The following is a 22339-nucleotide window of genomic DNA, read 5'->3' on the forward strand; positions in this document are numbered from 1 at the left end:
GGAGGCAGCATGGCTGTAGACCAGTGAGCCAGGATTTGGGGAGGGGATCGGAATCCAGTCTCAGAGGCAGGTGCTGGGGGAGGGGCAGTGACCCTGAGCTCCCAGGGCTCCCCAGACAGGAAACCTTCACTGGAGGTGCTGAACAGAAGAACAGCATAATTTCTAAAAACCCCTTTGGCTGCAGTGCTGCACAGTCTGTAAACTGGACCCAGAGACCAGACAGGAGATATGAGAAGCAACACGGTAGAGACAATAGTAGTTTTGACCAGGGTAGGATGGGGGACGTGGTTGGATTCTTTGAAGAGGAGGTTGATAGGTGTTAATAGATAAGCAACAGGAGAGGAAGATAGCAGGAAGGTTGACCTTGAGTGGAGACTTCCTGTGAGCAGCCAGGAGGATGGGAGAAGGCTGCAGGGAAGAGCCACCGGAGGGCACAGCAAGTTCGCCAGGTGCAGCTGTGGAGGGCACAGACGGGAAGGAGATGGGAGCAGGGCCCTCAGCTCTGGGGTCTCCATGTAGACGCTGGGGTGATGAGGACAATGTGACAAAGGAGACTAGGCTGGTGTCAGGCTGGAGGACAACACACCCTCCAGGCATGGCGTCACACTGCAGGGCTGTGGGCTCCTCTCTCAAATCCAAAGAGCCGCTAAGCAAAACCCCATGGCTAACTATCATCCACTCAGTGGAGGAAGGTTCTTTTTAAAGAATAATAAGACCTGGGGCTGGCAGGTGGCATGGTGGCTACGGACACTGGACTCCCACCCACATGACTGACCATGGTTCGAGGCCGGGACCTGGCGGCTTGCTTTCTCATCCTACCCCACACACTATCCATTTCTGTTCAAATTAATTTTTTTTTAAAGTTCAATAAAATAATTCTAAAAAAAAATTATAATGGGACCCAACCTTAGGAGAGTCACCAAGAAACCACAGATACACACAACAAGCCAGCAAGTCAGCCTAGATTTAAATACAGATTATTATTAGGTACAGTTAGAGAGGTGAGGAAATGGATCATCTCTTCCGGAGGACACGTAAAGATTATATAGTAAGTTAATTTTGTGGGTATCTGAATACAAGGTGGCATATTTATTTAAATGTAAAATTCAAACATAAACAAAATCACATACCGTTACTGGATATATACATGTACAGTGAGTGAACTGAAAAGGATTCCCTAATGCAGACAGCCTGCCGGTGACCACTGGGAGAGGACAGGGGCTATAAAGGGGGGAAGGAGGGCTGTGCCTCCAGTGTAACACCTGACTCAGCTTTCTTTTTAATGCATGGAATTTATGCAAAGTACTTGAAGAAAACATGAGCAAATATTTATAATCAACTCTGTGGTAAATACATGGGTGTATGTAATAATACTCTTTGTACTCTTTGTGTTTTAAAAATTCTCAACGTATGTTTTAGAAGCAGAAAAGAATATAAGGAAAATAAGACCACTGCTTAAACAACTGTTTACTGTATTTATACCTATACTGCAAGCCTATGATCATGCAAGAGGAGAGGGCCACAGTTTGTCAGCATAGCAATAAAAAATTTTAGGTCCCAGGCATGACACAGCACTTGGCGAAATCCACCTATATGCTACACTTTACGATTCAATAAACACTGTGAAAAAACTTCGAGCATACTATCCACAAATATAGTAAGTAAACAAGTTAAACTAAGGGGCAGGCAGGTGGCATGGTGGTTAACACACTAGACTCCCACATGGTTGACTGTGGTTTGAGTCCTGGACCTGATGGTTTGCTTTCTCACTTTCTCTCTCTCTCTCACTGTCTCTCCTTGGTCAAATTTTAAAAATAATAATAATGATGGGGCCAGTAGATGGTGTAGTGGTTATGTTGCTGGATTCCATCATGGCATACCATGGTTCAAATTCCAGATCTGGTGACTTTAAAATCACACCAGGTGCATGTGCATGTATGCCCAAAATCCTGGGAGGAAGATGGAGGAGAAGGGATGGCAGCATGGCCATCCCCCCTGGGGAGGTGCAAGTGTACATGCCCTAAGGCAAAAAATAAAATAAATAAAAACTCTTAATGAAAGGATTAAAAAACAAAATTTAATTTAATTTAAAAATTCTTTAAAAAATTAAACCGAAAGAAAACCAGGTAAAATGACCTTGTTTTATCAGACCGGGGGCTGGCAGGTGGCATGGTGGCTACGGACACTGGACTCCCACCCACATGACTGACCATGGTTCGAGGCCGGGACCTGGCGGCTTGCTTTCTCATCCTACCCCACACACTATCCATTTCTGTTCAAATTAATTTTTTTTTAAAGTTCAATAAAATAATTCTAAAAAAAAATTATAATGGGACCCAACCTTAGGAGAGTCACCAAGAAACCACAGATACACACAACAAGCCAGCAAGTCAGCCTAGATTTAAATACAGATTATTATTAGGTACAGTTAGAGAGGTGAGGAAATGGATCATCTCTTCCGGAGGACACGTAAAGATTATATAGTAAGTTAATTTTGTGGGTATCTGAATACAAGGTGGCATATTTATTTAAATGTAAAATTCAAACATAAACAAAATCACATACCGTTACTGGATATATACATGTACAGTGAGTGAACTGAAAAGGATTCCCTAATGCAGACAGCCTGCCGGTGACCACTGGGAGAGGACAGGGGCTATAAAGGGGGGAAGGAGGGCTGTGCCTCCAGTGTAACACCTGACTCAGCTTTCTTTTTAATGCATGGAATTTATGCAAAGTACTTGAAGAAAACATGAGCAAATATTTATAATCAACTCTGTGGTAAATACATGGGTGTATGTAATAATACTCTTTGTACTCTTTGTGTTTTAAAAATTCTCAACGTATGTTTTAGAAGCAGAAAAGAATATAAGGAAAATAAGACCACTGCTTAAACAACTGTTTACTGTATTTATACCTATACTGCAAGCCTATGATCATGCAAGAGGAGAGGGCCACAGTTTGTCAGCATAGCAATAAAAAATTTTAGGTCCCAGGCATGACACAGCACTTGGCGAAATCCACCTATATGCTACACTTTACGATTCAATAAACACTGTGAAAAAACTTCGAGCATACTATCCACAAATATAGTAAGTAAACAAGTTAAACTAAGGGGCAGGCAGGTGGCATGGTGGTTAACACACTAGACTCCCACATGGTTGACTGTGGTTTGAGTCCTGGACCTGATGGTTTGCTTTCTCACTTTCTCTCTCTCTCTCACTGTCTCTCCTTGGTCAAATTTTAAAAATAATAATAATGATGGGGCCAGTAGATGGTGTAGTGGTTATGTTGCTGGATTCCATCATGGCATACCATGGTTCAAATTCCAGATCTGGTGACTTTAAAATCACACCAGGTGCATGTGCATGTATGCCCAAAATCCTGGGAGGAAGATGGAGGAGAAGGGATGGCAGCATGGCCATCCCCCCTGGGGAGGTGCAAGTGTACATGCCCTAAGGCAAAAAATAAAATAAATAAAAACTCTTAATGAAAGGATTAAAAAACAAAATTTAATTTAATTTAAAAATTCTTTAAAAAATTAAACCGAAAGAAAACCAGGTAAAATGACCTTGTTTTATCAGATCTAATCTGAATAGAGAATTAGACTGTCAACACTGAGTTATAATCTAACAACTGGCTTCAAATGCTTTTGGAGTGAGATGAAAAACACAAAAATGAGTGTGGATGGATAGGTGAGTCGGTCAGTTTAGCCAATCTGAACAATGTCTGATAATGAATGGAAACTAACCTCAATTCTTCCATGCAAAACCTAGGACATAAGTACTATCTTCTCAACAATTTAGAGGGTTCTACAGACATGTTAGTTAGAAGATCCATCTACTTGAAGATGTGAGCAGGTATTAACGGTGCCTCTTATGCATACGTATTTTCAGACATCAGTGTTTCATGTGACGACCTTTACCTCCTGCCCTTCATAATCGGAGGATAATCAATATGCTTGCTGAAACCCTTTCACATTTTTTTCCTGTCCTTTTCCATCTGGATGACTCTATGCCACTTAAGATATGAGTCACTTCCCTTGCATATTTACAAATAAATTCAAGCTGATTCATTTAGTGTGTTACTGACTGTCAGGACTAAATGCATTTAATATTTTGCCTAGATTTTCACTGACATCTTAATCATTTTCTCTTTGGAAATTTTCTCTGCACCAAACTAATACATATTAAGGAAAATGAAGCAAAGAGATAAACGTTTAGGGTGCTTTTAAAAAGCAACAAGATACTTTTTTTTTCTGTCCTTTAATTCTCTTTGGTTGATAAATCCTCTAGTTTAAAAAATAAGTTTTACAAAAAGATATTTCTATTCTCTGACCGGTCATAATGAATGAACATTATTTATTATAGTTCATAAATAATCAAAGATAAACACTTATACTTGTTGAATTAACCCTGTTAAACAAACAGAAATCCAACCAGTTAACCTTTTCAAAACAACAGACACTATGGAGATGCAAACCAATGTTTCACTCCACGGACACTCGTGGAGCGGGGCACCGAGCCGGATGCCACGGTGGAACCAGTACTACCTGGTCATCGGTTCTGCTCGTGACCTGCTGGAGAACATCGCAGTGGGGGTCAGGCCACGCATGGGCATGGTCACAAGGTAAGGGAGAGAGGGCCTAACTGCTTTCAGAGAGGACACTGACACACTGCAGGAATTCGGAGAAGGGAAAACCTGTTTCTCACAAGACGCGTGAGGAGCAAAATCAGACAAGGGTTCATGACAGCGGAGGGTTTGAGCTGGACCTTGAAGAAACACGAGCGTCCGTCCAGTGCAGACTGTAGCCACACTGGTGTGGGGAGTAAGGGCAGGGTCTTAGGGAGGCTTGTAAAGACTGAGCCAGACAGACATCATGTAAGCAGGAAATTCAAGCGTGAGCGTGGGTGAGGGAGAGAAAGGAGATGGGTGAAGAAGCAGGTAGGTGGCTGACCACAGAGGGTTCTGATTAAGGTCAAGTGGCTCATGCTTTATCCAGCAGGCAAAAGGAAACCCATGAATGACTCTGAGCAGAGGAACAGTATGATTAGACAGACAGCTCAGAAGAATAACATCAGCAGGGACAGATAGGCAGGAACAAAGACAATCCAGGGACAGGAAAACTGATCAGGGCTCTATCGTGTATTATAAACAAGAAGAGATGAAAACAGGAGTTAGGCAGTATCAGTGTAGACGGAAAGAAGGTATGGGTGTGCAAAAAAAAAAAAAAAAACATTGTAAACAGCACTTACGAGAAATATGGTGTAAAGCCTTACCTGATTCTTCTGTATCTTGGTCATCTATTAAACCTACTGAGACGCCTAAATCCACACATTTCTTGCTATGTGCCTTGGACTTCATGTGTTTTGTCAGATTTCCTTAAGGGAAGAGAATGTTTACTAAGCTTACATAGTATTATTTTGCTATTGCATTGTCAACACTGGCAAATTCCATTGCAGTTTCAAGCAAAAGTACAGAGTGTGGCTATACAACTTCACTTATTAAAATGTGGACAAATAAAAATAATGGTATCTCTATGCTATAAAACCACGCTATTTGTTAGTGATGTTTTCTCTATGTCAAATTTGCCTCCTCTACTTTGATAGTGCCTCTATGCCGTATGGCTTCTATTCTCTAGTCCTTATTTCTTAAAACCTTGTACATATGACTTAAAGTTCCTTTCAGATTACACTACGATCTGTAGTTCCTACAGTGTGAGTTCTCCACTAACTACATCTGCTGGCTCTCTCTCATGGTAATCTGTTTCCTTGCATGATGCTTAGTTTTACTTGCAAATTCATCTTCAGCAAGACCGTTTTCCATGGAGGCCTAAGTATTCTGGGTTGTAGAAACATCTCTGTAAGGCAGTTTTCCACTTGCTTCTGCCTGGGACCTTAACTGGTTCATTGGTTTAAGGCCATGGATTCTAGTCTTCTGTGTGGCATATGTACAAGTGTTGCTTGTAAGCAGATCGCTTACTTCCCACATGACCCAAACTCCCTGGACAGGAGAGCCAGGCTTCTTCCAGGGGCCTCAGATCCCATCTAAGGACAGGCATTGAAACCATATGCTTGTAGGTCTGATATGGACTTCCTTTCTTCTTTTTTTTTTAAAGTTTTGCTCACCATGCTACTTTGAGTATCCTAGTTCTAGTATTTGAGAATTTATCTTTTCAAAGTTCATGTCTGACTAGCTTGGAGAAACTATTTTTGGTTGTTATAATATTATTAACATTATTTCTGTGTGTCTGGAATAGGAAAAAGAATTCATGGCATTAATTCCACTTCGCATTTTGACTAGAAGCCTGATGACAGCATCCATGGAGGTGTGTTTCCTCTGTGGCTGTGCTGTGTGTCTGTAAATGCTCCTGGAGTAACTGGGACCTGCCCGGCACACTTGCCCTGAGGGATTACAACGCAGGAAGTCCGCTTGGACTTGTGTGGACACTGCCATACATGCAAACACTGCCAACAGGGCAAATTCTGTCTTGGGAGAAAACAAAACACAGAAAGAAAACAAAAGATATTCTGGTGGGTAAGGGCAAACTTGTATTTGAGAGGAAGCCTTTAAAAGACCTAAATAATATGTGTGACTCATTGGCATCAATTTTGACTTGTGATACCTAAGCACATGCAGAAGTGATGTATTTATAGAGCTTTTGGTCCCTGAGACACGCATGAAGCGTGTGATACGGCCGACTCTTGCACTAGAGAACATGTTCTTGTCCGAGCAGGCCGCACAGACCCCAGAGCTAGTGCTGAAGGATGCAGGGGAGAGCTGCCTGGGCCAGGTGATGTCTAAGCCCTCACATCCTGGCCTCTGTGATTCTGGAGCTAGCACTTGGTGTACATGGTTTGGCGATGTCTGACATGCATGTTAAATACACTTAAAAATAAAACGCAAGGCAAATGTGGCACAATATTAGCAATCATCAAAAGACAGTGGGCACACTGGTGTTCATTACATAAAATCTCTCCTTGTTAAGAGTGTCCAAGTTTTCATATTTAAAAAGTTATAAAAAATTATTTAGCCACCTTCATGTGGCTGAAATGTCTACTTCTAAGTAAAAATGTTTTCAATGTAATAACAATATTATAAACCAAATGACAAGGTTGACTGATAGTTCTCTTTCAAAATGCTTTTGTCCCCTAGAAAGAGCCAGAATAGGTTAACTGCTTTCTAAGAAGTTACTGAATAATTGTGATTAGGTAGATTTGGAAAAATAGTAATTGGTATATTTTCTTATAACTTAAGCTGTTACGTAATATTGACCAGTTTACTCATTTTAATAAATGAGAAATAATGTATTTTAAATATGCCTATTTAAATGTAAATAACCCCAAGCAATATTACAAACTTCGTGCATTAATTTAATAGGTACGTTTTCAGATAAATTTAATAAATGTTCATCTAAATCCTCTGGAAAGCATGAAATTTCTTGTTTCTGGTTTCTCATAGCTAGATGCAATCTAACCCTCTATAACATAAAAGGGACTAAATCTTTCGGAAATGCAAGCTCACTGTTTATTTTCTGCTGACTGACCTTTAAAGCAGAATTGTGAAAACAAATCAATTGAAATTATTTTGAAAACGTACTCATAAAGTAAACTAAAAGGACAAACAATGAATTATAGATTCCTAAGCGTGACCATCGGAAGCATAAACGTTCAGTACTACAGATCATTCTTCGATAGTATTTGCTGTCTTGCACACCGTATTTACACAGCACCCAACACATCACTGTTTCCTCCTGCTAATAACCAGACACTAGGTAGAGTAGAGGTGGGTCAGCTAGGATAACCAAGGAATCAGAGTAGGACAAAAACCAGGAACTCAAAAACAGGTCTGCTATGACACAGTTATCTTTAAAAGGGACTAGGAAATCTGTTTTACACTTATTCACAAAAGGTAGACTTCTGAAAGAATGCTGGTCACAAAAAATGAGAACCGTCAGGGCCAGCTGGTGGCATGGAGGCTAAGGCGCTGGACTTCCACAGGGCCAGCCATATTACTGGACTCCCATAGGGCCAGCCACATTTTAAGCCTCTGATCTAGTGGCTTGCAAATCATGTGGGGCACCTGTGCATGCGTGCCCAAAATCCCAAGCAGGGAATGGAGGAGAAGGGATTGTGGCATATCCATCCCCCCGCCACACACACACACACACACACACAATTTCTCACTTTCTCTCCTATGGCAAAAAAAAACAAAACAAAACAAACAAATACAAAAGACAACTGTCATCCTGAGAAAACTATATTAAATTTCAAGTATTTCTAATATTTTCTTCACTAGCCTGCTTTAAATAAATATCCGTCATATAATATCACATGACTTATCTGACAGAACAAAAACGTTTAATGTAAACCCCGATATATGGCATATTAGAGAAATGTAAGACATAGAAACCACAAACATGCAAGGTTCCTCCTCGGGGGAGTCATTCTGTTCTGTCTGCTGTTTAACAAACATTCACCTAAACTCTTGTGTGATGTTTCAACTCATCTCACTAAGATTAACACTGGGTGACTCGTAATATTTCCCTTGCTAAGAAACCTCTGTAATTTCATTTGGTTTTCCACGTTCGTTTTTTTCTTGCTCTTCATTTATAAATATAATTACTTCCCTTTTCTTCCTTCTTCTGAGAAATACCCATGCTACATTATCTTGATCTTCTGATACATAATAAAATGATTCTGTATTTAGTAATGTTGTATTGGTAATATTTGCCTTGAAAGTATGCTCATCATTTCATGTTGGAAATTAATGGATATCTGTTCATTGTAGGATCAAAGCCAGTGAAAAAGCAATAATTTGGGTTAAAAAACAAACAAAGAGCCTTATTCCATTGGTGTTCTTGCTTGAGTCTAGCAAAATCAGCCCCAAACTCACCCCCTATCTCCAGGAGACTCTGCATCACAAAGTATAGAGTGAGTATTCCTCCCATCCCCTCTGACTTCTTGAAACTGTTTGAAAATGGTCAAAGCTATCTACAAAACATTTTATTTTTCTACCATTCTTATTTCAGATATTCTTGGCATGTGAAGAGAGCTGGTTTTAAGTGCTTTAGTTGTTACATTATTATTTTCTTCAGATGTCAATAAACACTAGCCAAAAAAATGTAATACATTTAGAGTTTATCTGCCTTAAAAAAAAACTGTGAAGATAAACAACATAAACAGAAAAAAGAGTTGACTCAAAAGGGTTAGTATCCATTAAAAAAACAATTCTTTTTTGGTCTGATATCCTTTCAGACAGACATTTTCATGATCATATTGCTTTGTTAATGAGATTCCTACTTTTTATTAATTTTAATTTTTATTTTTAGAGAGATTTTTGCTATAGGGTGCATGCACTCACTGGAGAGACAGAGAGCAAGAAATCACCCCCCAGGGAGGATGGCCACACTGCAATCCCTTCTCCATTCTCCTCTTGGGATCTGAGGCGCACACACACACACACACACACACACACACACACACACACACACGCACACGTGTGCACCCAGTCTGGGACTTGAACTGCAGTTGAGTATGTGGGAGTCTAGGGGCATAACGATGATGCCATCTGCTGATTCCTAGACTCCTACTTTTAAAGAGTGGTGTATGAAATTGAAATCTCAGGTAACAAAGTGTTACACACGGATTTATAAACAAGGAGCCCAATGGAGAAGGCCACCTTTTTATAGGGGTTATATCCATTATGCATAACAGGAAACAGGATAAAATTGGCTTTAGCTGGAATGAAGGCTTATAATTTAAATAAAAACATATTAAGATAACACAAAGGGTGCTAAATATAATTTTATGACTAGCTTGGAGAACTTTTTGTAAAAATCAAATAATAAAAACTAGAAAAATTTAAAAGCTGGAATTCAACAATAGTTGGGTTAAAAAAAAAAAAGAAATGACTATGTATGCCTAAACTAAGATAATAAAACATGTATAAGCATTATAAAAGTTTACTGTGGTGATTATCTCAAATCTTTCTTCCATCTTTTTGTACCCAAATGAACTTTTGTGACCATGAAAGTTTCTTTTTTCTTCTTTGGGCCCAATTACATATTTTTGAAAAATGTATTAGTCATCATGTTATGCAACTGTAATTGGGGGTAAAATTTTAAAAAGGTCATTACGCATTTAAAAAATTCATATCCTAAAAGTGTATAATTTAAAACTTTTTCCCAAAGGGTCCAGAAACAAAGAAATAATGTTGACAAGATATAATTTATATTCATCTATTTAAGCTACTGTATTCTTGGCCAAAGAGCATGCAACATTGGGTCTTAGCTACTTAAAGGAAAAGGATGGCAAAGCAACTTGTGTCTCATACCTTTCGTCTTAAAGGAGAAGTTACAGTAAGTGCAGTGGTAGGGGCGGACATCTGTATGGGTTCGTATGTGTTTCTTTAACATACTAGGTTTCTTACAACGTATTCCACATTCTTCACAAATGTACTTTCCTCTTCCCCTGCCTCGGACATACACATACTCTTCATTTGATTTATATCTAATTTAAAGAAAAAAACGAATAGGGAGATCGAACACTATGTCTCTGAGAAAATATGGATGATTACAATTCAACCTAAAAAGTAAGGCACAAGTTTTATACTCAGTAAAAACGGTATGCATGTGTAAGTCACAGTATTCCAGATTTTCGTACCCATACTTAATATTCTAATAGCTAAATTCTAATGGAACAAACTTACACGATATGTTTAATGTAAACGTATTTCCCTGTTTCTACGTCTCTGGTTTACAAGTTTTCGTTACTGCTAAGAATTCAATCATGAAAAGTTCAAGTACTGAAATATTTCTGAGCTTCACTAAAACTACAGTGGACTTTCACAACTTGTTTCCTTATATCAAAATATAGAGGCATTAAATAGGAAATATATTCATTTCCTAGAGCAGATTTTTTAAGTCATCCCTTATTGTAAATCAACGTGAAGCCCAGAGGTCACTCTGAAAACATAGTTCTTAGCTGACTTCTAGACCCTGTAGGGTTCCCTAAGTACTGTCATTTTCTCGGTCAAGACAGAATGAACATAACACATATTTTGTCACAAAGATTCTGTTAATAAGCTGAGAAACCTTGCAACATGTATATAAAATTGGCGCTGGTAAGTCTTCATTCACATGAAAGCAAATGTACATTTAAAAAGTAAGTTTAAATGTACATTTAAGAAGTAAAATTTGTACTTGCCCTCCATCAAATATTTTAATTCTTCTTGGTTCACTTTTGATTAAGGAATTTTCTTTATCTTGCTCACTGTTAATTTCAGAGGCATCTTTATTGCTGAATTCAACTACTGTGGACTTTTGATTACCTAATGCTCTCTGAAAGGAAAAAAAAAAGAGAAACTAATTTAATAAAACTGAATACACACACGCACACGCTAATGTTTCCCTGGAAATGAAAATACAGCAGAGTATAGGGCACATAGTTAATTTAACAAAACACACTACAAAGAAGTCACAGGATCAAAGGTCATTAGCTGTACCAACTTCCTTATCGCTGTCTGCCTAAACCACAGCAAACCGATAAAACTCACGCTATTTTAAAATCCCACTGCAGTTCACTGATATCCACAAGACTTCACAACCTCACACCTTGGTATTTCATGAGCCTAACAGGAATTTTTTTAAATAGATTATCTGATTATATATTTAATCAACCGCTCCTACTATGGTTTAAATATATTTCCTAGAATTTATTCTTCAATGGAGGGGAAAAGCTTGTTACTCCGTTTGGTGTGGTAGCATTTCATCCTCCTGAGAAACATCATGAAACCCCCTCATCTGAAGTGTACTGTACAGGGGACAGCAGAAGACTGCCCCATCTTTCCCTTCCCCTCCTCCTAGTGTTCTGAACCCTCATCATGGTTCCTCTCTATCTTCTCAAAGTTCCCTGAGAATTGAGAACATGAGCGCCCACACGGGGTCAAAAGTCTGGTTTGGCCTGATAATAATTAAGTCTCTGGAAAAAGGTAATGAACTGTAAAATGATATTGTGTGGTTTTCCTCTAGGAAAATCACCTTAATGATTTTATCAGTGATTTCAGACAACAACAGTACTGTCAACAGTGTCCTCTCACTCATGCTGCCATTCCATTCTCACGTGTCCTCGTGAGGCTCCCAGTACAGGGAAACTGCGTGGCCCGGCGAGGAAGGACACTCCCAGGTGTTAATAGCGAAGGCTCCACCTCCAGTCCTACGGCTGAGTCCAACGCACTGCCCTGCTATCCTGACCAAGGGCTAAGCAGATGGCTACCTGACTGAGACGCTGGAACACAGTGAGATGAGAGAGCGTGTGCATCTTGGAGGGAGCATCTATGCAGCCTCAGGAAAGGAGGCTCCTATCCTTATAAAGACAAGAAGGAATAAAGAAAAGCCACCGGCCGGACCTCCTGGACAGCTGTGTGGAGAGGTGCTGACACTGACCACTGTAGGGCAAAAAAGCAACTTTGCCTCTTTTCTATCAGCTTTTCCCATAATCTGGGTAGGTGGCGTCTTCAGGAAGTTCATGGGAAATGCATATTATGAAAAAACTGAAAAAAATTATAATCTTCTTGCACAAAAATACTCACAAATTCCGTATTTCCAAAAAGTGTTTGAAGTGCCCTCATGTGTGCATGAGGCTTTCTTAAACTTTATCCCTATAACAATAATCCCCCCTTTTTTTCAATACCAAGTTTCTCTTTATCTTTGCTCACTTTTTAACTAAAAACCTGGTTCCTATTTGCCAAAGCTGCGAATGAGCTAAACGCCAAAATCATGATGATTTCTTTAGTCTTAATCTGCTTGACTACACTATGGTAATAACGTGTTGTTAGTTTCTTGTGTCTCCTAGACACCTTTTTCTTTTATAGCATCTATTCTTCCTTACCATTCTGAATCCTAAATTCATTAATATTTGGTATGTGGATAGACAGCTGGCCCAGCACCCAATCCTCCACAGCCACTTGCCATAGACTTAGATCTCCAATAACAGGAGAACCACTCAGTTCCAGACACTCCTGTCTGGACCTCTCTACCACATGGATGTACTACCTGAAAATATCTTCTTCCATGTTTTGCATGATAACACTTTGTTCTGGTTCTCCTGCTTCCACTATGAACAATCCTATCAGTCTCCTGTATAGACTCCTTGTCAATTCCACCCTTTAAATAGGAGGGATCCCTGGAATGATCAAGGTCCTCTCCTTTATACTCTCTCTAAGCAATATCAATAATCACACTTGGGCACTGAAGAATCACTACTCAACATCTTCCACTTGGAGAAAGCTCCTGAGGGCCCACCTATAACTGCGTTTTCAGACATTTCTCCCAGGGCCTTGAGGAGGACACGTTTCATAGGCACTTCAGGAATACAGATGAAATTCGGCTTAAATTCTCATGATTAGGTCTCATCTTCCACGATTTATTATAGTTGGAACATTTAAAAAATAAATTCCACAAATGGTTTGAATGCACCTTTCTTCACTGAGAAAGTCTCAGGGGTTCTTCAATACTATGCATAAGCTTTGCTTTTTACCAACATTTCTAACTTCGAAATATATTACCATTCGAGACATGCCAGGCTCCTGTAGTTCTTTAAAATTTGCTTTCACTTCCAAGTCACTGACTCCTGTTTGCTAACATATTCCTACTTTTTTTTTTTAATACTCAGCTAAAGTATCACCACCTTTGGAGTGTTGCCCCTACCTCTTTACCTCTTCTAACTACTGCCATGGCAGAATCTTCGCTCTTTTAGAATTGTGTGTGTATCTATTATAACAATGGTACTGTGATTTTTTTTTAATTGATAGGTATGTAAACATTTATCTGTATTTCATGCTCAAGAACTTGAAGAAGTCAAGCACTTCATGTACAATTCTCAATGTCTAGGATGCAATGTAATACACCCTCATCTATTTCTTTATTCTTACTCACCTACATGATTCTTTCCATTGTATAAAGCCAACAATTCTAATGAGATTGATTCCACAAAATACCAAATGACCAAATATTGTCATTTCACAACCCTAAATTATTCTAGAAATCTCAACCAAATCAACTTACCACAAGTATGAATAGCTTATTTTATGAATCATCTCTCTAGTACTCATGAGGCTCAGAGTGACACTGGGAGACGGTTGGGATGGGCTGACGAGGGTAGTTAGCATGCACAAGACAACAGCAAGTGGCTCTCTGTGTACACTTTAGTAAGAAACAGAGCAATCTCTGATTACCTACTCCTTTGCTTACCTGCACCAACAGAAACAAAGTCCAGACATAATCTCTCACTTAACAAGAGCAGTAAAACTTTGAGAAGAGAAACATCAAAGTAAAACCATGAATGTCTATACCATTAAGTACAGACTTACATAGTCAACTTGAAAAAAAAAATGCTCTCAGGGTTAGTATCACTTCTAAAATGTTTCTAGACAGAATCACTGGACTTCAGGTAACTTCATCAGTGTTCATGCCCAGGGTAACTATACCACCCTGCTTTGCACATAGCTACACACAAAAAGCACAATAGGCCATTCAAAATTTAAATATTTACAATTAAAGTATGTAAGGGTAGAAAGATGTGTTAAGACTATTTTGCACAAACCACATGTGAAGATCAATTATATTCCAAGTACCTTGCTTAGGTTGCTTTTCCACTTGCTTGAATAGACCAGTAAATCTGATTTGGAATGGGTAGTTATTGCTTGACAATACAGTGATTTTCCTGTCTTTTGTTTTGAATTAAGGAGAGAAAGAGCCACCTTGGTAGGCAAACCAAGTGGATTTGGATTACTGGAGCTTACTGCCCAATCGGCATAGGCTGACGTTTTCTGGTCATTCTGAGGCAAATGCAATGACTTCTGTCGTAACAGGTAACACCACGTAAAGCTGGTTGTGGTCTTCAGGCTGGGGAAAGACGGCTGCTGGGTGTCTCCAGGGTTAAGCAATGGAAGACTGGAGGTTGGTGGTTGACTCTGCTCTTGGATGCTCACTAGGTCACCTTGATTTTTAACCTCTGGAGACTTTCTTTCTTGGTTATCGTCTGTACGCTTCAAAGGAGAAATGTGAGTGTTTTCTGAAGGGACAGGTGACTTCTGAACTGGGAGAGTTAATGATGTAGATGACTTGATGGTTTCAAACTCCTGCAGCTCATTTATAGGGTCTATAACTGCAAATTTAGTGTGTCCTGGTGATGAACAGTCAGGTGGAAGAATGCCTGTCGAATGAACATCCTCACTCTCAATTTCAGGCTGAGAAAAAACATCCTGTTCCAGTAATACACCTTCAAGGGGCTCTGTGGTGCAAACCTGCCTCACCAAGACAGGTTTCTTCTGTTTATGAACGTCGTTAGCCCTCGAGCTCAGCGCCTCCGACCGTCTGGAGTCTGTGGCGCAGGCCGCCCCGTTTTCATCTTTAGCCCTCTTCTGGTGTTTTTCCATGGCAATATCTAAACTGTTTGCTGGGGAGAGCATCCTTTTGCTAGAAGCTGAAGATTCTGGTTGGGGGGACAGTCTACCAACAGACATTTTGTGAGTTATGGGCAAGGATTCTGATACAGGAGGAACTCGGCCCATCTCTGAAAACACGTTTTCACACCCAGGTTCTTTCGCAGGGTTAGGCAAAGCATCCTGGTGACCTTGTTGGGACTTTGGCAGGGAATTCTGTTCCTCACTGATTGGCACTATGCTATGGCTCGCCTGGCAAATTGGCTGGCTGGATAGATCCTGGGTCACTAGGATCTGTGGCAGAGGTGGGACTGTGGCAAAACAGTAAGCAGGGACGTTGCTCTGCAGATGGACGGGCAGCACGAATGAAGACGGCCCCTTCTGCACCTGGTCCAGCGGCCTGAGATCCAGCAGAGGCGCGGGGCGTGAATCAGGCATGGGATCGACTAACTGAGTTGCTAACGCTCCTGAAGTCCTGTAGTGATCCGCTCCGGCCGGGTCCGAAAGCACTTGATTTGGCAAGGAATGCCCAGGATCAGAAGAGCAAGCCTGGCTTGCAGTGAGAACCTGACACTGCAGCTGATACTTGGGCGCGAAGCAATCCTGACTTGGAGAAGACACACACGAAGCAGAACTCGGGTCTGGTCTGGCGCCCTGTGAGGACACCTGCACAGTTGGCTGTGTGTTCTGCTGGCTAAGGGGGACAGGGGATTGATTTAACGAACTGACACCAAAAAGCTGAGGGACGGGGAAGACACTGGGAGAGCTAGACTGTGACATTTCGGTCCGTGGATCCTTAACGTGAGTCTGGGATTGCAAGGTATTTGCAGGGAACTCAGCTAACGATGGCTCTGTGAGCAGAGGGCCCTGAAATGGTGCTGCGTTCACACTGGGGAGAGCAAGATTCTGGAAAGATGGGTTTAGAGGAGACAGGTGACTCTCTGGAGCTATGCTTAAAGATATCTGCCGTATCAGGGGGCCTCGCCTTCTTTCCAAGAGAGGCACGTGCCCGGGGACCCCCATGCCAGAGGGGGAGGACGGAGGCTGCAATTCCCCAAGTGGTGCTGTCTGGGGTGGAGTTAGGCTTCCACAGTCAAAAGATTTACTCCTGAAGTTGGAGACCTCCATCGTTTGCATGCAGTTACTCTGTTCCGACGCGGCACGCCTCATTTCCCGGTGACTCCCAGGGATGCTCAGGGTACCCGAGCCAGCTGGAACCACCAGAAACTCAGCTTTACTCAGAAAATCGATTTTGGGGGAAGCCTCTGTTTTAGAAATGTCTTCTATGTCTAACGAGGCTGAGAAACTTGACGTGTGTGACAAACTGCTCTCCCTACTTAGGCTCCTGGAGAGAGTGGAATCGAAGCTCGATTCCGTTGAGGAGTGTTCGATCTCGGCCAGGCGGAGCCTCTTCTTTTTGGGTGGCAGTTTCTCCGTTGGCAACTTCGACAAGGTTTCGCTGCGCTGAGGCCAGCTGAACCTCTCTGATTTTTCTTGATCGTGGCCCTGGGCGTCCACATCCCGATCTGGCTCTTCTGTCACCAGAATTTCTGGGACTTGGATATTGTGCTGCCGGACAAGTCTTGAGGGTTGTCCTAGCGTGTGCCGTTCACTCGAGATCTTTCTTGAGCTTTCCTGAAGTTCTCCTCTGAGAGAGTCTGACAGTGCAGGATGGTGAGGATGGGACGCGTCCCGAGGGGGGTGACCTTCTTCCTGGGACGGTCCTATTATTTTCAGAGACCCAGGCTTCCCTGTTCTACTCAGCTCCTGGAAGGAGACAGGGGAACCTCTTTCGAAAGGCTCTGGCTTGTCAAATGAGTTGGGTCTGCTCAGAGAGTTCGTGTGCTGGATGACGGAGATCCCAGCCCCATGTCTCTTGACCTCTGCCTTGTCCTGGGCCGCTGAACTGATCTGCTGCTCCAGGATGGTGGACAGCTTTGGATCTGTGGTCTGGTGGGGGCCCCTGGCGACCAGCTGAATTTGGGAGTTTTGCAATTGTCTATTTCTGAGCTGCTGGTCGCTGATCATGGTCACGTGATGTTTAGACAGACTGGGAGGAGAGCCCAGAGGACTCTGAAACGGCAGACCCTCGGAGCTTCTCGGAGAAGTCCCGCTTTCATTGGGCTGCAGCTCATCTTCGTCTCCGACGCTTTTCATTTTCCTCCGCTTTCTGATCTGGGGCGTCTGTTCCCAGACCCCTGTGGCCCCGGCGACTCTGTAGTGCAGGACCTGAGGCTGAGCGTGGCCTGGCCCGGGGCTGTGCTCCGGTTCTCGCACGGCGACCTTGGTTTTTGGGCCGTGTAACTCAGAACAGTAAAACTTCTTATGGTTTTCGAAATTCTCCAGTTTCCTATAGCGGTTCCTGCAAGTTTCACACTCAAACATTGTCCCTCGGCCTTGATGAGACTTCTTCTTCTCGAGGTGTGAGCCCTGTGTCAGGGCCTTGCTCCTGGTGGAGGGGGTCTCGCCAGGGGCATGGCCTCCTTGGTAGCTCTCATCCACAGGCAGTCCGGGACCCGGAACATGATTCTCGCTGGTTGGGGAGTCTTCTATGGCTGCTTGTCGGACCAGGGGCCGGGGATGCCCGCTCTGGGGCACAGAAGTGTTAGGTCCCGACACAAAGACGTCATCGTAGAGAGCACCAATTTTGTCGTCAAATGACTGGCTTCCTCTCAGGGGGTGAGGGGGAGGGATGATGTTTGCAGGTACTGCGGAATAACCCGTGGTGGGCATGGAATTACTTCTGGTGATGGGTAAACAGTCGAGGGAAGGGACAGACAGGAGAAACACTTGCTTTGACTTCTCAGTAGGGGTGAAAGGGGACTTTGGTATATCCGAGCTTGAACTTGTCCTTCGTCCCACTGGTTTTAAATCAAACTGGAAGGAGTCTTTAAATATGTATGACTTGGGGGAATCGATACTTCCTCGTCTGGACAGAGAGGTCCTCCGTGGCTTTACGCTATCCAGTTGCTTGTCATCCACCAAGGCCTCGTTGTCCGAGATCAGTTTCGATATCCGTTCTTCGAGTGTTTTTGTGGCCAAGGGTGGACGCATCTGACCCGGCAGGAGCAGGGCCTTTTCCCCCGCTGTGAATGCTGAGGGTGCTGGTGGACTGATGCGGGGGGCGGAGGGGCCGTTACTTTTAGTGGAATCTTGTTCCATGGTCGGTAGAGTTCTGGCAAAGGGCGTTGGCGGGCTCACTGTTTGATCGGCACTTTCAGAACGTGAAAAGTAACCGGAGTCTGTACTCCCCAAACTGCGAGGGCTCAGGAGCAGCTTGCCTTGCTGTTCTTGGGAGTGATCCGTGGCCTGCTGTCTCTGCAGCTGGGCATGTGTCGTCCCCGTGTGACAGTCCTGCTTTCCTTCTGGCTGACTCTGCTGGGACTTCTCCTCGGTCTCTAAGGCAGTCGTGCAGGCTGACCGGGGCAGGACATTTGCCACCTGAAGGTCCTTCTGCTTCTGTAAACTAGGAAGTTCAGGCTTGGCATCAGCAATGTTTGGACTGTCGGTTCTTAAGGGGGACACACCGACAGTGTGGACCACGACTTTCGGTAACTCTGTCACAGCTTGCGATTCTGAAGGTCTGTCCTGGAGTGAGAGGTCACCCACCACGTGATCTGGATTGCTTGGCAGAGAACTTGATTGGGAAAAAACTTCAGCATTGGATATCCCCTTCGTTAATTGCATAGGCTGCAGTTCCATGGCCCCTGGGCCGTTCTGCCTGTCACTGGTGGCGCCCTCCTCCTCACTCTCCCCACTGTCTTCTGCATCTGAGTGGATGCTAAGTGCTTTGGGGGACTCGTGGGACAGGAACAAGCCGCCTGTATCTGGTTGCAAGACGAGACCCAGTTTGATAGTGTGTGCGTGGGACTTCTTGTGCTTGTACAGGTTACTTTTCGTCTTGAATGAAAACCCACATGTCACGCAGGGATACGGGCGCTCTCCGGTGTGGGAGCGGATGTGCTTTAAAAGCACGCTGGGCTTCGCGCAAGCTCTGTTGCAATACTCACAGATGTATTTTCCTTGTTTTTTTGGCTTCTGATCTTTCAGAAGGAGGTTGCACATTTGTTCTGCACTTTGACTGACAACAGAGGCGACGTGAGCTGAGTTGTAAATTGGTGTGGGGGGCAACTGCGTAGAGCTGACGGGACTTACTGACAGAGGTGAAGCAGAATCCACTTGCTGGTTTGGAGGAGTAACCTGAGTTCTACTGGAAGGCGAAGTCAGACCTACGGACGACACCACCGCTGTGTTATAAACCTGTTCAAGTTGGGCGTTCTCTTGACTTTGCAGATGTGCCAGTGATCCGGCGGAACCTGCACGCCCTGGAAGCTGCTGATCATGCTGGTTGGGTTTGGAAATGAAGTGTCCGTGCTGATCGTACGAACGAGAGGCCGACTGAGCGGCCGCCCGCTCACCCTGCGGAGCAGCGGACACCTGCAGTGTGAATGAGGTACCGAGAGAGGGCTGTGCTTCGGCAACTGGCTCCTGGGAGGTCTGATCTGGGGCATCCATTGAGCTGTTTTTTAATTTAGAAGGGGATCGTACAGTTCTATTTGGTCTCAGTTTTTCTGTCTTAATTGCACAAGGTGAGCCCTTTTGGGACAAGGTGCTCAGTTCTGGCTCCATTGCTTTCAGTAAGACATCGAACGCGGTATTTGTATACGAGGGGGAAGCGGAACTACAGCGAGGAGAGATACATTCACTCGTGTCAGGCCTCGTTTTACTTGACAAAGGACGAGGGTCACATTTTCCATCGAGGACGCCGAACCTGGTGGAGTCAGAGCCTTCCGACCTCCACCGACGCAGTTCGGTTGGGTGCTGCAGAGACGAGGGCTTCTTTGGGGAGGTGGACTCTTCGCATTTTGAGGCCTCGGTAATTATCCCAGGCGTTTCCCCATTTTGTTTGGGAAACTGCTTCCCATTTTTTACGGGAATATGATTCGGTTTCTTGTGAGACTCGGAAGCACTCTGGAGAACAGCAAAGGAGGACTCTTCCGTGTTTTGCTTGTGTTTTGCCTGAAGAGGATTTCTCAGTGGGGATTTGGGTATTTTCTTCAGGTGATTCTCAGCTACAATCTTTTTTCGTTTTACACCTTTAAGGGATTCTGAAGTTCCTTTAATACCAGCCTCTAAGATTTCTGTTAAAAAAAAAAGAAAAGAAAACCGATTGGTAAACGTATAGATGCAACCACATATAACTTTTTTAAAATTAAGATATCTTCGTGAGGATGTCATGACAATTAAAGACGACAGTTTGAGGAATGCCTGCATTCAGTCATTGCAGGAATGTCGACAGTTAACATCTACTGAAACACCCAAGCAAAGACTTCAGTGTGCGTTTCTAGAAAGCCATTTCCCCTTCTGGGGGATGAAGGCCTTGGGGTCAGACCTTTCCAAAGGGAATTACTTTCTTTCACTCTCACGGCATAGGACCCTGTCTAGACAACAGCAGCGAGAAGCTATTCCTGGCCAGAGAAGGCCGGCCAATAAAAAAGAAAACTCAGTGCTTTAGTGCTGGATAGTTACTGTCTTATCACTTTTAAAGTGAACGTCTCTTAAGTTCCTAAATATACAACACTGACTTCTTTATGAGGAAAGGGGCTATTAGATAATAATTTGTAGAGTAAACGTACTTCAGATGACTATGATATATTAGTTGGCAGAACCACTAAATTGCTGATATAGGAATTATATCAATGAACAAAAAATTATGAAAGTAAATAATCTACTTATCTGTGGCGTTTTGCCAAGAAAATGAAAAAGTCACAATGCCATAATGATCCTTGGTTAAAAAAAGTTGCCATTTTAACTGAACAAGATAGTCAATGGGCATACTTTTTTATCATTAGTTGACAAAGTAGGGAGACAGACAGACAAACAGGTTATACTTATTAAAGGAAAGAAGAGATGATACCACTTGCATTTTTAGCTATGTGGGAAATCAATAAGCATTTAAGTGGCATCAACCACCCACGATCTGTCGGCTCTTACATTTCTGAGCAATAATTATTTCCCATAATTTAGTTCGGCTTCCATTTGTTGAATCTTTGGACATACACACAAATTATTCAATCTTATATTACTTACTTGTAGAAAAGCCAAATATTTAATTTCCCATTATTTCTAAATAGCTGTTGCAATGTACATATTGGAAATTAAAATTAGACCAAAATGTCAACACTGTAATAGCCACTTTGCATTTATTGAGAATAAAACCTTAACGTCAAATAAAAAAGATTCCAGTCCTCTTGTGACGTCAGCTTACAGACACTCATATATTAGTCAATGAGAAAAGGTACATACTATTCCATTAAAGATCCATTTACTCACCACAATAAGGAGGACAGAAATAAAGAGGTGTGTGTCTCATTAGCTCAAGATATTTGAGCTGAAAAATAACAGGAGAAAAGCATCTGGTATTGTTAGCCTGCACAAAATGACAGGTACATTGTTTAGTCTTCGAGCTCCTCGTTTATGACAGGATGCTTTCCCACTGTCTCCTCACCATGTCTCAAGTCAAAGAAGTACTTCATGCCTTTCAGTAACCCTACTGCTCAGGTGTTGGCAAAATGAAAAATAATTATCTAGAGTGAGAAGTTTCTCCGCTCATTTCCGAAAAGCTGGGGGGTGGGTTGTCATAAAAGCGAAAGACATGCAAGGCTATTAAAATAAATACAGAAACAGATAAGAAGCTATTTGCAAGAGAAGTGAGTAGTCAGCTGCTCATGCCAGGCCAACCCAGTACCGATACAGTCAGAGACGTGACGGGGTAGATATGTTTAGTTTGCTATTTACACACATTCTGGAATAATCGTTTATGTTTAGATACAATTCTTAGAAAATTAAATAATGCCGTATACCCCAAAGAAAACACAAACATCCAACCCACAAG

At 42.5% G+C, this 22339-nt stretch overlaps 1 protein-coding gene across 4 annotated transcripts in view; it reads right to left on the reverse strand.

The window, feature by feature from the left end:
- Positions 1-22339, reverse strand: part of HIVEP1 (HIVEP zinc finger 1) — a 158830-nt gene that overhangs the window by 19681 nt on the left and 116810 nt on the right. For all 4 annotated transcript variants that reach the window (XM_006141185.2, XM_006141183.2, XM_006141184.2 and 1 more), the window contains 4 exons: positions 14635-20585; positions 11208-11341; positions 10336-10511; positions 5280-5381 (listed from right to left, as the gene is read on the reverse strand). In XM_006141185.2, the coding sequence (XP_006141247.1) occupies positions 5280-5381; positions 10336-10511; positions 11208-11341; positions 14635-20585 (6363 nt within the window). The remainder of the gene's footprint in view (positions 1-5279; positions 5382-10335; positions 10512-11207; positions 11342-14634; positions 20586-22339) is intronic.

The sequence above is a fragment of the Tupaia chinensis genome, unplaced genomic scaffold, assembly GCF_000334495.1.
Source record: "Tupaia chinensis unplaced genomic scaffold, TupChi_1.0 Scaffold000048_1, whole genome shotgun sequence".
Classification (NCBI taxonomy): domain Eukaryota; kingdom Metazoa; phylum Chordata; class Mammalia; order Scandentia; family Tupaiidae; genus Tupaia; species Tupaia belangeri.